General features: G+C 36.1%; 1 protein-coding gene across 1 annotated transcript in view; it reads left to right on the plus strand.

Moving 5' to 3' along the window:
* IntS4 (integrator complex subunit 4) overlaps nt 1–15,921 on the plus strand; it is a 97,963-nt gene that overhangs the window by 49,387 nt on the left and 32,655 nt on the right. The window contains exons 9-11 of the mRNA XM_083129920.1: nt 5,571–5,776; nt 7,265–7,387; nt 14,433–14,568. Coding sequence (XP_082986046.1) covers nt 5,571–5,776; nt 7,265–7,387; nt 14,433–14,568 — 465 coding nt within the window. The remainder of the gene's footprint in view (nt 1–5,570; nt 5,777–7,264; nt 7,388–14,432; nt 14,569–15,921) is intronic.

A 15,921-nucleotide genomic window follows, 5' to 3' on the forward strand; every position in this document is an offset into this window, starting at 1 on the left:
CCTTTAACGAATCAGTTAATATTACTCACATTACCACCAATCCCAAAGTTGTTAACTGCTGACAATCCTGATTTGTGGAGTAAGTGGAGTCAGTGGAATAATTTTCTAATGGAGTTGGGGAATGATGAGAATCTCATTGTAGTGAATATTAGTCATCTGTTTTTGAATGCAGATTCCAGTATAAAATTGGATCTATTTGAAAAACACTTAGGAAATCCAAGGAATGGCCGAATTGATTTAATTCATTGGTCAAAGTCTGGGATGAATGTAGTTTTTGATTTCTTGAAACAAAAAGGTCTGTTCAATGATGTCAATCAAAATGAAATCACAGTCCAGGCAGACATACACCAGTTTAACTCGTTAAACTAGTTACGAGCTCATGTCAAAAAGCAGATGATGTGAGTGATGCGATAAATCCTGCTATTCATTTTATAAACTTAAGTGAATGTGATGAAATAGATTGCAGTGCAGTAATCAAAAATTGTAAGCAACCCATAAATACTAATAGCAAGCGTAAACCTTCTGCTCACATAAAAGTAAAAATAAACAATAAGGAATATACTTCTTTACTCTATAGTGGCGCTGAGGTCAGTGTTCTCTCGGAAACCCTGTGGAAGTCTATTTGTACTCAGGCTTCTAAACCACGGCTATTGCCAGTTACGGGAATTAAATTAGTTGATTATACAGGGAAAAGGAAAGACAAACTAATAGGTTCCACTCATTTGAACGTTGAAATTTGTGGACTTTCCTTTTACATTAAATTCCTGGTAGTCAGACATTTAAAAGTAGACATTATTCTCGGTTTAGATGTCCTATACAATATTGATAGTACTTTAGACTTTGTCCAGCGAGGCTTACTCTTGGAATCGAGGGAAGGAAGCAAATTCTCCAAATTTATCGCTGTCTCAAATGAAAGTTGTCAGGAAGAAGAGTTAGATTTCAGACCTCTATCTAACATATCCCCACGGTCATCCTCTCATCCTTCTGATGAAGACTTGTGGAGAAGGGTTAAAGAGTGTGAACATTTAAATGAGTCACAAAGGATTGCTTTATTTCAGTTGTTAAAACAATATAAAACATTGTTTTCTGAATTACCAGGTCTTTGTAACAAGTATACACACACAATAGAACTGGATACTTCCACACCAATAGTTAACAAAAACTATCCAATACCATTAGCATATAGGGATGAAGTTGGCAGGCAAATAGAACAAATGTTCAACTTAGGCATTATTGAATATTCTGAATCAAGAGTACTTATGTCCTCTCCTAGTTGTAGTCAAGCCCGGAGGAGGCATTCATCTCTGCTTAGATCAAAGAAATATCAACAAACATGTCAAGCTTGAGCAATTACATCCTATGAACATAAATGAACTCTTAATGAGTTTCCATGGATGTCAATGTTTGTCCTCCCTAGATTTGGTTAATGCTTTCTGGCAGGTCCCCTTACACCCCAAAGCAAGAAAGTATACTGCTTTCAGTTTTCAGGGAAAACTTTACCAGTTCACAAGGGTAGTGTTCGGATCAATCAATGGAACGTCTGCTTTCATTAATGCTCTGACACGAACCTTGGAAGGTACGGAATCTTTTACAGTATGTTATGTAGACGACGTAATTGTCAAAAGCACGTCTTTCGAACAACATCTTTTTCACTTAAGACTTATTTTTGACAAGTTACAAGATGCCAACATGACACTGAGACTGGACAAATGTAGGTTTTGTCAAGTCAAGGTGGAATTTTTAGGGCATTCTATCAGTGCACAGGGTTATGAGAAATCTCCCAAGTATGTTCAAGCCATAAAAGACTTACCTGTCCCTTGCAATATCAAGCAACTGCAGAAAGTCTTGGGAAGTTTCAATTGGCTATCAAAATATGTTAAAGATTATGCCATCATGGCACATCCCTTGTACCAGTTATTGAAAAAAGGCAAAAAGTGGGAATGGGATGAAAGTGCACAATGCTCCTTTGAGTTGTTGAAACAGTCTATTATTGCAGAAACAATGCTTTACCATCCAGATTTGAACAAACCATTCTTTGTTCAAACTGATGAATCAAATATAGGCATTGCAGGATATTGTTTTCAACTGGTAGACAACAACATGCGTCCGATTGGATTCGTGTCAAGGATTTTGAAACCTTTTGAGAAATCATATACGTCCACTGAAGTAGAAGTGTTAGCAATACTCTTTACACTGGACAAATTTAAATCACTATTGTTAGGTAGAAAATTTACTGTTATCACAGATCATAAATCCCTCACGTGGTTAGAATCTGCACACACTTGGAACAATAGGCTGACTAGATGGTTTATTCAAATACAACAGTACTCATTGCATGTCGAGTATTGTAGAGGTAAAGAAAACCTCTTGGCAGACCTGTTGAGCCGATCTTTTAATGACCATGATAATGAACTCATATTCATGAATAACTTTGAGTATCTTGATGAGTCATTAATATGGGATAAAAACAATTTTGTTAATGAACAAAATAGTGATCCGTATTGCAGTGGTGTTAAATCTGTTCTCGCTGGTTGTGAAAGTTCACAACAGAGCAAACATCGAAACTGGAAGAATATATACCTTATTCACAATGATCTACTTACCATCAAAGATTTTCACAATACAAACCGGATAAGAATATGCATGCCTCAATCATTAGTAAATCTTGTACTGCACAAGTATCATGATCAAGGTGGTCATTTTGGTACAGACAAGACACTCGGTAAAATTTACCAAATATTTTACTGGCCTCATATGAAAAGAGACACAAAGTCTTACATCACTGATTATGAAATTTGCATGAAAAATAAACCAGATAAACATCCTCCTAAGTATCTAGAAATCATGCACAAACCCTCAAAACCAGGTGAAATATTATTTATTGATTTACAAGGTCCATTCATACGTTCCTCCAAAGGTGAAAAATATTTACTAACAGTATTAGATTCTGCTAGCCGTTATCTTGTGGCATATCCTATTGGCAATAGTACAGCTTCCATCGTAACTAGAAAACTAACACATTCTTACTTCATCCATTTGGGAATACCAACAATCATTATATGTGACAATGGTCCACAATTTCGTGCAGAACATTTTACAAAAGGTATGCATGCTCTCAATGTAAAAATTCTTTACATACCCAGTTATCATCCAAGTGCCAACTTAGTGGAGAGATATCACCAGGAAATAAATAGATTGATGCATATATTTTGCAATGGTAAACATAAACAATGGTCTAGCCATATTGCTGCCATTTTACATCTGTTAAAAAATTCAATTTGTTCCAGTACAGGTTATGCTCCTATAGAACTCAGGCTAAATGTTGAACCTCAAAATATCTGTAAAAAAGTACTAACGGATCGCATTCCTGATGTAGAGATGTGGAAAAATAAGCTGCTTATGGCAGAAACATGTAGTTTCAATAAGAGACAAAAACATATTATAAAACAGCATGAAAAACAAGCAACAAAAAATCCAGTAAAGCAAGGCGATCTGATCTTCATAAAACTGCATCCTCAAAGTGACACTATCACTTGCATTATAAAAAAATATTGTAATTTATACCAAGGTCCTTTTGTTTGTATGCAAATTCATGATGATAACACAGTGAAAGCCATATGCTGCAATACTGGAAAAGACATTGCAAATATTTCCGTAAAAAATATCAAAGCTTGGCATTGTTCATTGGACAAACAAAAACTTTGGATAAACAAACTTTTAAGCATGCGTAACGATTTGCAACTTCATGAGTTAGGTTTGGAGCAGTTGCATGATGCTGTCTAACGATATTTATTAAGAGCATGATAACAAATTGTAAATTATAGTGGTACCATATTTGTGATATGTGGAGTTTGTGCATACATGTTGTCTATTGCATGTTATGAATGTATGCATGCTAATTTATGTATGCGAGATGCATATGTTATGATTTTATCTCTGCATGCAAATTGTACATGATGTGTTTTCTTTTTTTTTACTGATGCATGTAAATTGCACGTGTGTTGTTTTGTGTTTATTCTTGAAAATTGTACAAATTTGGTTCTGCGATTATGCATATAAACTGTACATATGTGTATTCTGTTTTGTGTTTATGCATGTTAAGTTATTTAATATATGAATCTGATATTTTGTCATAATCTTACATGTTATATCTTTGTTTATGTGGTGTTTGTTTTGTAACTAACTTCTTGCATGTAAACAATGTCATAATTTTAGTAGTGCATGAAGTATTTGACATTTCTTCTTGATTTTCAGTAAGAAAGTCAAATTTCCCAACCCCGGGGAATTTATGACAGATCATAAGTTCTCTAGTTGAAAATGTTGTATATAAAAATAATCACGCTGTACAAATTACAACTTTGCCAGCAATGTGTAAAAAACTACAATGGCAATCACGCTGTACAAATTATAAGTTTGACATCGCTGCAAAGAAAAGTCATATTGGCAATCACATTGTATAAAATAGAGGAATAGGAGGGTGGAGATATTCTGTGTTTTGGCTGAATGGAAGCTGGGGTTGTAAGTTTATGCGATGCATGTTAATCGGATTGTTTTCTAACAAATTTCAAGCATGTTTGCATGTAAAAATTAATAAAAATATAAATTTACTAACACCAGACTTGTTTTTTGACATTTTTCATGAGTTAGCGTATGTGGTTTAAGCCTGAAAGGTAAAAATCCAAGTAAGGAAGTTGGTCCCCTGCGATTCTCCAGTTGCCAGAAGTGCTACGAGAATAGGTAGGCGGTCATAATAACTCCTTTAAAATAAGTTTTTGACAATTTTGCATAGAGACATATTTTGTTCAGAATTGAAAACTGAACAAAAATTATTCTTAGGTTTTTCATATCTTGCACTGTTATGGAGATATATCCAGTGAAAGAATTCCGTACCCTTTTCTGCGAGGATTCTAAGCAATGTTTTACACTTTACTTGACATTCCGGCATATAAAGGACAAATAATTACTGCCTGTGATACTTTGTCGATGCCTACTGTTGGTGCATGGCCTGTGTGACGTTATACGTCAAAGATGGCTGCCTCTGAAGACATTAACAAAGAGCATCGACCATGTCTCCTTATCTCCTTCAGTAGTTCGTTGGGTTTTTGAATAAAGGGAAGACATGTGTATGGAGGATGCAACTCGTCTCCTTAATGCACTACAGTATTTATAAGAAAGTAATCCAACAATTTGGCTCGATGCGCACATGTATTATCATCCTTGAAAATTATAAAATTCCAATTCCATTTTTCCTTTCAGGATGACAATTTATTGATATGGTGTAACAAATAATATGCTGTAATAAATAGGACAGTTCTTTTGTCAGTTAAATCTGTAATTTTGACTACTTGACTAGTTTCCATCCCTGATTTTGATCATTTGTTAATTTTGTTTTGTCAATTCCTATTTTGCTTTAATGTTACGACAAACGTATTTCATAAGATAGTGAATTAATATTGTTTACAATTGCAGAGGTTCGCAGTGAAATTTTGTTTTGTCAATTACTATTTTGCTTTAATGTTACGACAAACGTATTTCATAAGATAGTGAATTAATATTGTTTGCAATTCCAGAGGTTCGTAGTGCCGCTGTTGATTCGCTCTGTTTGCTGGCCCTGAATAACCCCCACTTTGCAACCATCTCGCTGGATTTCTTGGTGGATATGTTCAATGATGAAATTGAAGACGTGAGACTGAAGGCCATCGACAGCTTAACGAAAATTAGTCAGCACATTGTGTTGAGAGAGGATCAGCTGGAAACTATTCTTGGGGCTTTAGAGGTAACCTTTTTATGTGTAAAAGAAATATTAATTTTTGTTGTTATAGGTTAGTTGGTCGTGCTTATGTCACAAACTCAAGTTCTTCTATCAAATAACAAGGTTCCCACTTATTTAGAATTCCTGGAAAGCCAGGAGAATCAGTCTTTTAGTGGAAAGTTCACGGGAAAAGTCAGGGAATTTGAAAAATACATACAAAAACATCTAAAAGTCAGAGGAAATCAGTGGTTTTGAACTTTCCAGGATTTACAAACAAAAATAAATTACACATTTTTTTACTTGAACCAACTTTGTGAAGGGAGATGTTCTATATCTAGGAACCCTTAACTTTTTGCAAATGCGATAATACCGAAAAATGTTAATTGTTGCATAGAAAGTTTTATTTATATGGAGTGACATTTTTCATGCATTTGAAATCACGAAATAATATGAATTTGGCATGAAATATAAGCAGTGCCTTTTTCGTGAATTTCAACATATTTTCTGCTTAAAAAACTAAAAATACCATGAAAATTTAACATTTCTTGTGTTTTAGGCTTAAAAATAGAATGATACACATATGTATACAATGTGCATATTTTCCAAAATTTTAAACCTCAAGAAATTATGGTGTATCTTATACTTGGAATAGTTCAAACACCTACTTGAAACCACTTGTAAATAGATGTTCCCCACTATTTTTCACTTTCTATCAGAATGTTTTGCAACACCAAGCGAATCGAAGGGTTCTGGCAGAGGCTGTGTGAAAGTAAGAGTTGCTTTTAGGCAGCAACATTGCTGGAGAAACTCTCAACTGAGATCACACACACCCCAAGAACTGAACCTGTGTCGTATTTGTGCCAGTCAGATACCCAGTCGACTGGACCAATACTGCTCTTGTTTATGTAACGCACATGATTTTTTTTTCACGTCAGGTACAGTAGAACCAGTGGTGTGTTTTCCCACGGTAAACCAACTTTTCATGTACTGTATATAAAATTGCTGGAAAATTTGAAGTCTGTGGATTTCTGTTTTTGTTTTACTAGCGTGCCAGCCTGCATTGGTGTTCTATAGCTAATTAATATATAATAAATATATGCAATAAATGAAGATTGTTGTGGTAAACCAGGTCAGATTTTCAGAATATAGCACTTAGTAAAACATATTTATACAAGAGCCTCCCCGATGGCATGGTGGTAGCGTCATCGCCTTGTAATCAAGGGGTCCAGGGTTCGATACCCGATGGAGGCACAGATTGGTTGGGATCCCACTCTAAACTATAGGCCCAGTCCCGATTAGTCTTAATGTGCATATAATGGACTTTAAAAATCAATCAATCAATATTTATATGAGGCTTGCTTGCTTCAACTTTTTTGCATGTTACACATGTGCACAGTGAAGACTGATGCAACCTGTCAGATTGATGGAGTAGTTATGGTCATGATTTCACTACGGAACTATTACATTGTTCATTGCTTTATCTTGAATTTGTTTCTTGTTTACTTTGCATAGGATTACTCTATTGATGTGCGCGAAGGTCTTTATAAGATGCTTGCATCATGTAGGCTATCTACAAAGGGCTGTCTTCAGATGTGTGTTGAAAGTCTGCTTGATAACTTGAAGAAGTATCCTCAGGTATGCAACTATTATTAGCTAGTGATATATTAACATTTAGCAGCCGGACAGTTGATATTTCGAATGCCACATGTGAACCCCTTAACCTTTAGGTGCCCGATCGTCCCGATCGAGATGCTTTTAGGTAACCCTCGGGTGCCCGATCGATCGAGACACTTTGTCAAGGTCGTAGTTTTTATGTTGTAACTTTGCTATTTTTGGCTAGAATTCCGATTTTCTTTTTTCATATTGTTGTTAACGCATGTATTTAACAGAAATTATTGTTGCATGTTTTTTTTTCATGAAAATGGCGGGAAAAAGGCAACTTCTTTTTTTGCTTTTTTTTTTTCAGGGGAACAATTTTGCCGACAAAGGAAGGTCGGCTTTGTTTTTCTAAAGCAATGCGTTTCCCTCACCCTTGGAAACTGCATTCGAAGGAAGTTTGTGTATCGGTACCCGAGGTCAAAAGGAATGTTTTCTGTGGAGGTTGGGGGAGGGGGAAGAGGGGTTGTTGATACTGCGTCGTAAGAATGAAAGTTCGAGGTGCCATAGAGAAAAGCCTTTGTTCTTGAGCACAAGTGGCTACAAAGGTTACCCTGCATTGTCTAAAAATAGCCTCTGAGCTGTAGTCATTTCAATGTAAGCCTGCATTTCGCTGAAATCCCCTCCCCCCACCACATATATGCCGAATTTGCATAAATTTTATATAGTCTGAATCTCTGGTTCATTCCGCGTACAACGGTATATCATTCATCTCTCTAGGGCAATTATCCTCCCATCTACACTAATTTAGTTAAAACTCTGCATTTTGCTCAAAATCGGCTCGGTCACCAACGGATGGCCTTGGGCTCCTAAAGGTTAACCCCTCAAGCCGGTTCGACGTACACGTGTACGGACCCTCATAGTGCTTCTAGAGGCGGTTCGACGTACACGTATACGTCCCGTGTAGTAGTGACGAAATGATGCATATTCTGCCATCTCTTGTTTTCCCACATGAATGAAAACGCATGTAACTCAAGAGTAGACTGCAAAGTGCTGCCATCTGTTGGTTTTCCTTCCAATTACATGAAATTATGTTCGATTGCATCACTTTATTAAAAAAAAAAACAGCTGAGAAATGGCGTCGCACGAGCCGGTAAAGGGCATCGAAACGGACGAATTTTTTTGCGTTTTTAGAGGAAAGTGACGGTGAAGGTTATTTATTGTTATTGGTGTTCAGATTGTGAAGTAGGACTGTGTTTCGAAGCATGTTTTAAACTGTACCACACAACGTTTGACTTCTAAACTAACAAGAACACAAGACAGAAGTAGTACTTTGTAAGTTCAACATGTAAATTTTTATTTTTATTATTATTTTTGTTACTATAGTATAAATGTCATTATTTATACATTTTTGTGTAGTGTGAAGTTTCGTTTACAAGTCCTGAAAATTTCATTGTAATTGAGCAAATGGCTTTTAAGATATGTTCAATTTTGTGACATTATGCGAAAATTGCTGTTTCGCTGATTTAAAATTACCGCTTCTCGCAGCGGCTGATGGGTATTTAACTCCCGGCTTGAAGGGTTAATGCTGGATGGTCGATATTTCAACCAGCAGCACGTGGCTACAATTTACATCCATTTCTTGAAAACTACGCATGATATTTCAGTTCTGTCTTTTTTTTATCTTTAGTATACATATGAAGGTATGATATACTTGAATTAGAAAACAATACATCTATTGTTACTACTACTAACAAGCAAAGTTTAAAAAATGCCTATTTTCCCCTTTGTTACTGCCATATTATTATGGAATACATTTCTAAAAGTGGCTATAACTTATAAACTACTGCATCTTTTTGAAAAAAAATAAATTCTACAAGGAAGAACGAGTAAAAAACAACATTTTAAGCAAGGTCCAACAATTTAGGATTCGGGGGGACATGGGGCCAAAGGCCAGATTGTTAAGATTTGACCCAACCACACTCCATTTCTTGAAAACTATACACTGTATTTCAGTTCTGTCATTTTGTTCATTAGTTTATGTGTAAAGGTATTATATACTAGCATTACAAAACAATACATTGTTACTATTATTAACAAGTGTCGTTTGAAAAAGCCCTTTGTTTCCCTTTTGTTACTATGGGATAAATTGAAGATAGAAGGCTGTAACTGCTGAACCACTGCATCTTGTTGAACAATTTAAATTCTAAATGTAAGAATGAGTAAAAATCAAGATTTTAAGTAATATCCGAAAATTAAGGGTCTAGGGGGGGAAGTGGTTGCAAAGGTCCAAAGTTCGAAATTTTCCGTAATTATGCAAAATTTCCAAATCCCGTAATTTCATTGTTTTTTATTATTATTATTATTATTATTATTATTAAAGTTGCGGTATGTGCATTACATATCCTCATAGAGTGGTCTTTTGTCGTGCTTCCCTCCAAATTTGGTCCATACAGCATCCATAGGGTCCATTCTAGAAGCAAAATCCAGGACATTGACTGGCACTTTATACAATGTTATTTTTTTACTCATGAAGTTTGTCTGATTTTAACGAAAATTTGCACAGTTGTAGGAATGTACTACCGCTACATACTACATTTTTTCATTCACTTCGGTCTATTGAAGGGCGACTGAGGCGTGCCAAATTTTTTTCTTCTTTAATTCAACTTTCTTCTTCTTCGTTTAACACTAATTATTGGGAGGCAAAATATACAGGGTGTCATATTAATGGTGCCCATGGACCACAGATTCGTACAGAGGACATCAAAACAAACAACTTTTCTCAGTAACATTTTTCTCGTTGGTGCTTTGATTCGATGCTACAGCCGTTCAAAAAAGATTGTTTTACCACCTGGATGCTTTTAACCCAACACAACATTTGATCGTATCTGTGACGTTATTTCCTGTGGCGAAACAGCGCATGGCAGGATATCAAGAAACACACAAATTTTGTGAAAAATGGCAAACTACCAACCACATTATTAGCTGTAAAACGAAGTGAGAACCGCGTCCAGTAAACCGAACATCATAGCATACCAGCCAGAAGATCAGCAGTCATCTCAGGGGGAGGGAGAAGTGAACCAACGATAGGAGAAATGGTAAAAACGTATTCAAAATGAAGTGTCAATATTGGATTTTGTCTCAGCCTACATGTCAAATATCAACAACAATAAATTTTATTGGACTTACAGCTTACATGTGGCTGTTTACGCCCAGCTACATATTTGCAAATCTCGTTGCAAGGTTGATATCTACAGGTTTGTGTCCAGAAGCCTTGTAGTTTTGTGCTGATAACGGAAATATCTGAGGTTCACGTTGTTACATTACGACTAAAACACGTACAACCACAGTAGCAATATGATGATGAATCAGTAGCGAATATACTGCCCTGTTCACAGTTGCAAACTATTACATGTGTATCTGGTGCATAGATAAACAGTCGTCGGAGAGCTCTCTCCCTGTTTTTTCAACCATTTTTGTCACTTGCCTAAAGCCCTGAATATACATTATATTAAGTGTTGCTTACCTTTGGAATTTTGAGTTCTTTCATTTCTGTTTTGTCATCTGTTCAGTGTGTCACAGGGAACTAGTATCAGAAGGACGAAGTGGATAGACTAAATTGTAGATTCGAACTTGGTAACTAGATTTGCAAATATTTGACATGTAAGCTGAGACAAAATTCGATATAACCTCTTCCACTTGAATTCTATTTTCTTTCTACCATTTTTCGTATCGTTTGTTAACTTCCTGTTGGGTTACAGAACGTGTTTTCTCATTTTGTTTTATGGTACATAATGTGGCTGATTGTAGCTATGTTATTTTTCACAGAATATGTGTGTTCCTGGCAACCCTGGAACGCATAGCTTCATGACTGGATATGACATCACAAATGCAATCAAATGTGTGTGGTTGCCGGCATTCAGGAAGCAAAATGGGCTTTTTTGAACGACTGTAGCGAGGCCTCGAGATTATGTAGTGTGACGTCAGAGCATGTGATGTAGCTTTGCCAAGTTTATCGTACAGCTATGAAATGGAAAGGGGGGGGGGGGGCATGCTTGAAAATGCGCTGGCTTGAACGAGAATACTGGTGCACGAGAGGTCCAGCGGCTAAAGGTTAATTATAAGCTTGTAATTTTTCATATTTCACTGGTGCAGAGCCAGTATCGATGCTAATGTATCAGTATGTCTGATACTGGCCAGTACTTTTCTGGTAATCTCCCAGGTGTCCACAAGAATTATGCATATCACCTTTGCAGAGTCTAAATATCCTTTAAGTATTGCAGCAAAATGCAATTTTTTTCAATAACATGGTGGGAATTGAATTTTGTGATAATAAATTATCATCTCATGTGAATTTATGTATCTTAAAGAGCATAACTCTGGTTGATTGTTGTGGTATATAGATACAGTGGAAAACTGTATATTAATATTTGTAAATATTTTGAGGTACAATTAATTTTTACAATTTTTAAGTATCAGTTATCAGCGGTAATTGGTAAGACCATCAGCATTGGTATGAGGATCAGTTCAAAGTAGTATCAGCTCTCAAGTAGAGGGCACGGCTTCGGAAATTGAGTTTGGGAAGAGATTTCATGTAGTTGTAGGTGATATGCCAAGGCACTAGCACACACTAGCCAGCCATTTCCAATAAAAAGCATTTTTAAATTGTCCATACATTCCTCATTAGGCGAAGATATTGTCATGACTGCCAAGTTGTCTGGTGACCAGGTGGTACTGTATCAGTTTCACATGCCAAAGGTTCTGTGTTTGATTTCCATTTGGTTGCCCGTACGTTTTTTTTCTTTTCTGTTAACTCAAACAAATATTTATTGCAAAAAAAATTTCTTATTTGCTGCATCGAGAAACACTTTGTTTTATATTCTTTCACGTTAATTGTCACTCAGGAAAGTGTACAAAAAATGTACATAAATGTATTGCTTGTGAATAGTATTGTTATGTTTCATTTCGTGAACATTTTCTACAAAAAAGAAAAAAAGAAAATGTATGTCTTTCACTACACATAATATTTTGTTGAAAATGACATGTGGATCATTTACGAGGGCCACTATTTATATTTTGAGCCTTGGCAACACTGATTGAAGTTAGGCGCGATTTGACGTTTGCACGGAATCGTCTGGCATTATTGACCATAACGTACTTCAAATGTTTTGTCAATAGCTTGATTTGTGTTGTTTATGTTGCCTTGGAGATTGCGCGACAACAATAAAATGGAATTAACTCGTGAACATTTTCATGCGATGATTTTTTACGATTTTCGACGTGGATTATCAAGACAAGAGTGCATCGATCAACTTACTTCCACATTTGGCGATGAAGCCCCATCCTTTGCCACTGTGAAACGCTGGTATAACGAATTTAATCGTGGCCGTCATTCGCTCACCGACGAGATTCGCGAAGGTCGTCCAAAATCAGTTGTTGTTCAAGAAAACATTGATGCTGTGCAAAACCTAATACTGCAAGATCGTCATGTGACATACTGTGACATTGAGGCAACCATAGGCATTAGTTCCACCAGCATATATAAAATATTACATGATCATTTAGCTGTGAGAAAGGTATGTTCTCGTTGGATCCCACACAATTTGACAAAAACTCAAAAAGATGCTCGCGTCAATTGGTGCAAACAAATGCTCAATAAATACAATCGTGGTGCTTCAAAAGACGTATATAAGATTGTAACAGGTGACGAATCATGGATATATGCATATGAGCCGGAACGTAAACAGCAGTCGACTGTATGGGTGTTTCAAGATGAACCCAATCCAACAAAAGTTGTTTGCGCTCGAAGCACATCGAAACAAATGGTCGCCTGTTTTTTTGGGAAAACTGGTCATGTGGCAACTGTGCCTTTAGAGGAACGTAGAACGGTCAACTCTGAATGGTACACAACAATTTGTTTGCCAGAGGTCTTCGGTCAAATACGGAAAACAAACAAACGCCGTCGGATCATTCTTCATCAAGACAATGCCAGCTGTCACACATCTCGTCTAAGAACCGACTTTATGAACAGTCGAAAAATCAAATTGATGGGTCATCCGCCTTACAGTCCTGATTTGGCACCCAATGACTTCTTCTTGTTCCCGAATGTCAAGAATAAATTGCGTGGACAACGATTTTCGTCGGCGGAAGATGCCGTTGATGCGTTCAAAAACCATATTATGGAGGTGTCTCAAGAAGATTGGAAAAACTGCTTTGACAAATGGTTCGAACGAATGCAAAAGTGTATTGACCATAAAGGAGAATACTTCGAAAAACAATAAAGCAGTTTTCAATGCCAAATTCCTGTTTTTTCATTGTTAGGCTCAAAATATAAATAGTGACCCTCGTAATATGCAAATGTTTGTAAAATAATGAGAAGAAAAAACAAAAAATTGGCTACATCCCCCCCAAATTAAATAAACTTTTGTTTCAATATGTTATTATATAAAAAATAATAAACAGTTGCTAGAGTTAATAAAAATAAGCATGTTCAACCAAACTGGAATCGAACCAGAACTTTGGCATGTGAAACTGATACAGTACCACCAGGCAGTCAGACAATATCTTTACGGAATGAAGCGGCCATGGAAAACTTCGAAACTTTGAAGTGCTTTTTCTCGGAAATGGCTGGCTAGTGCATGCTAGTACATTTACAATATTTTCAATATTAAATTGTGGATTGAAGTTGGTTCATAAGAAGTACTTGCATGGAATGAATTATTGGATGACTAGGTGTAGAAAACTACTGTGTTATAAAACAGGAAATACTGTATTTATTATTATAGGTGTTACAAGCATAAAAACACTTTTTTTTTGGTGACATTTCAGGATAACATACGCTCCCTTCATCAGATGTTTATTTTTAGTTTGATTAAAAATACAGTTATAACAATGTGATAAATTTAACAAGAAAGAAGCAGTTATGCAATGAATCTTCTATAACTGTACCTTTAATCAAACATTTGGAATTTTATATCAGATCGGTAGAATATTGGTTATTGATATTTGTAAATTTTATATCAGTACTTTTCAGTATCAACCAAAATTTCATATCGGCCCATCCCTAATAAATATATTGTTACAGGATAAGAGATCGACTTGGCAGTGCCTGCAGAAGATTGGACAGTATCATCCAGAACTCACCTTACCACTCGTACCAGAGTTGTTGGCCATTCATCCGTTCTTTGACACCCCTGAGCCAGACGTGGAGGATCCAGCATGTATCCTTTGGGCACACACATATATACTGTGTGGTTCATAGATGTGGAAACACCTGCTTAAAACAAAAGCGGACAAAAAAAATTGAATCGAACATTCCCTATACATGATACAGGAATGGGTGAAACTTGCTACTCACCGGGAGTTCCTTGAATTCCAGGAATCATGCGTGAATTATTTGCTCCGGGAATTATGCATGATTTCTACTAGAATTTTTCTCCGTAGACGTTAAAAATTACAAGTTTTTTAATCCAAATCCTATTCACATTTTACGCAAATAAAAATTATTTTTGTAAAGTTTTCTTCCTCGCTTCGCTCGCAATTCCTCCTTTTCTTAGTCTTATCAAGTTTATAACCATAGCTAGGGGGCGGTGGGCCCAACTATCTAAATGAAAAAAAGTTGTAAAATTGATTTATTTATTTGTGGTTTTAGGTCCACTTTATGCACAGAAAGGCTAATCGGGACTGGACATACAGTTTAAAGTGGGATCCGAACTACTGTGCCATGTGTTGAAAAAATAATTGAAAACGTTTGTTCAAACACAAATCCTTTAGCACCAACTTCTACCCCCTTTTTGCATAATTTTCGAGAGTAATAACGTCTTTGATACTACTACTACTACCACCACCATGACGGATGGAAATATTCAAAAAGACACACTGTAACATGTCACTTATTTTACACTGTAGAATTTACAGCATGCTCTTGAAAGTTGTTTTTAAAACTGATTTTGACTCACTTTTCCATGGTTTGGCAAACGTTGGCAACCGTTGGCCCAACATAAGACCAACATCAATTTGCCAACCAACGTAAAGTCAATCTTTCCCATGTAATAACTTACGTTGGCCCAACAGTTGTGGTTACTTGGAAACTGTAAATAAGCAATCACATATTAGGTATTAATGTTACATAAGACTGCCATTCCTCAAAACCGGATGTGGTTCCAAGTTGATGTAGTGATTGTGGTTGGGTAGGTATCATGATATGGTGGGATTGGGGCTGTCATGAAATAGTGTTTGCCAAGGATAGTACATATATTGTTTGAGTTTCTGAGTTGTTATTTCAAGTCCATGCTATGCACAGATAGTCTAATTGGGACTGGATCTACAGTTTAATTAAAGTGGAATCCGAACCATCAGGTACAAACCTTGGACCCCTTGATTACAAGGTAACAAAATTACCAGCACACCATTGGAGAGCCTCTACATTCATTCATTGTAATAGTTATATTGTAGTTGTTGCTGTATTAAACTAAATTATTTACTTTTTTATTTCATTCGGTTTTAACTTGTGAGTTTTTTAGTTATTTCTTTGATAACTTGCAAACTCTTTTGCTGCATTTACTCTCAAATAT

The sequence above is a fragment of the Lepisma saccharinum genome, chromosome 10, assembly GCF_977018435.1.
Source record: "Lepisma saccharinum chromosome 10, izLepSacc3.1, whole genome shotgun sequence".
NCBI lineage: Eukaryota > Metazoa > Arthropoda > Insecta > Zygentoma > Lepismatidae > Lepisma > Lepisma saccharinum.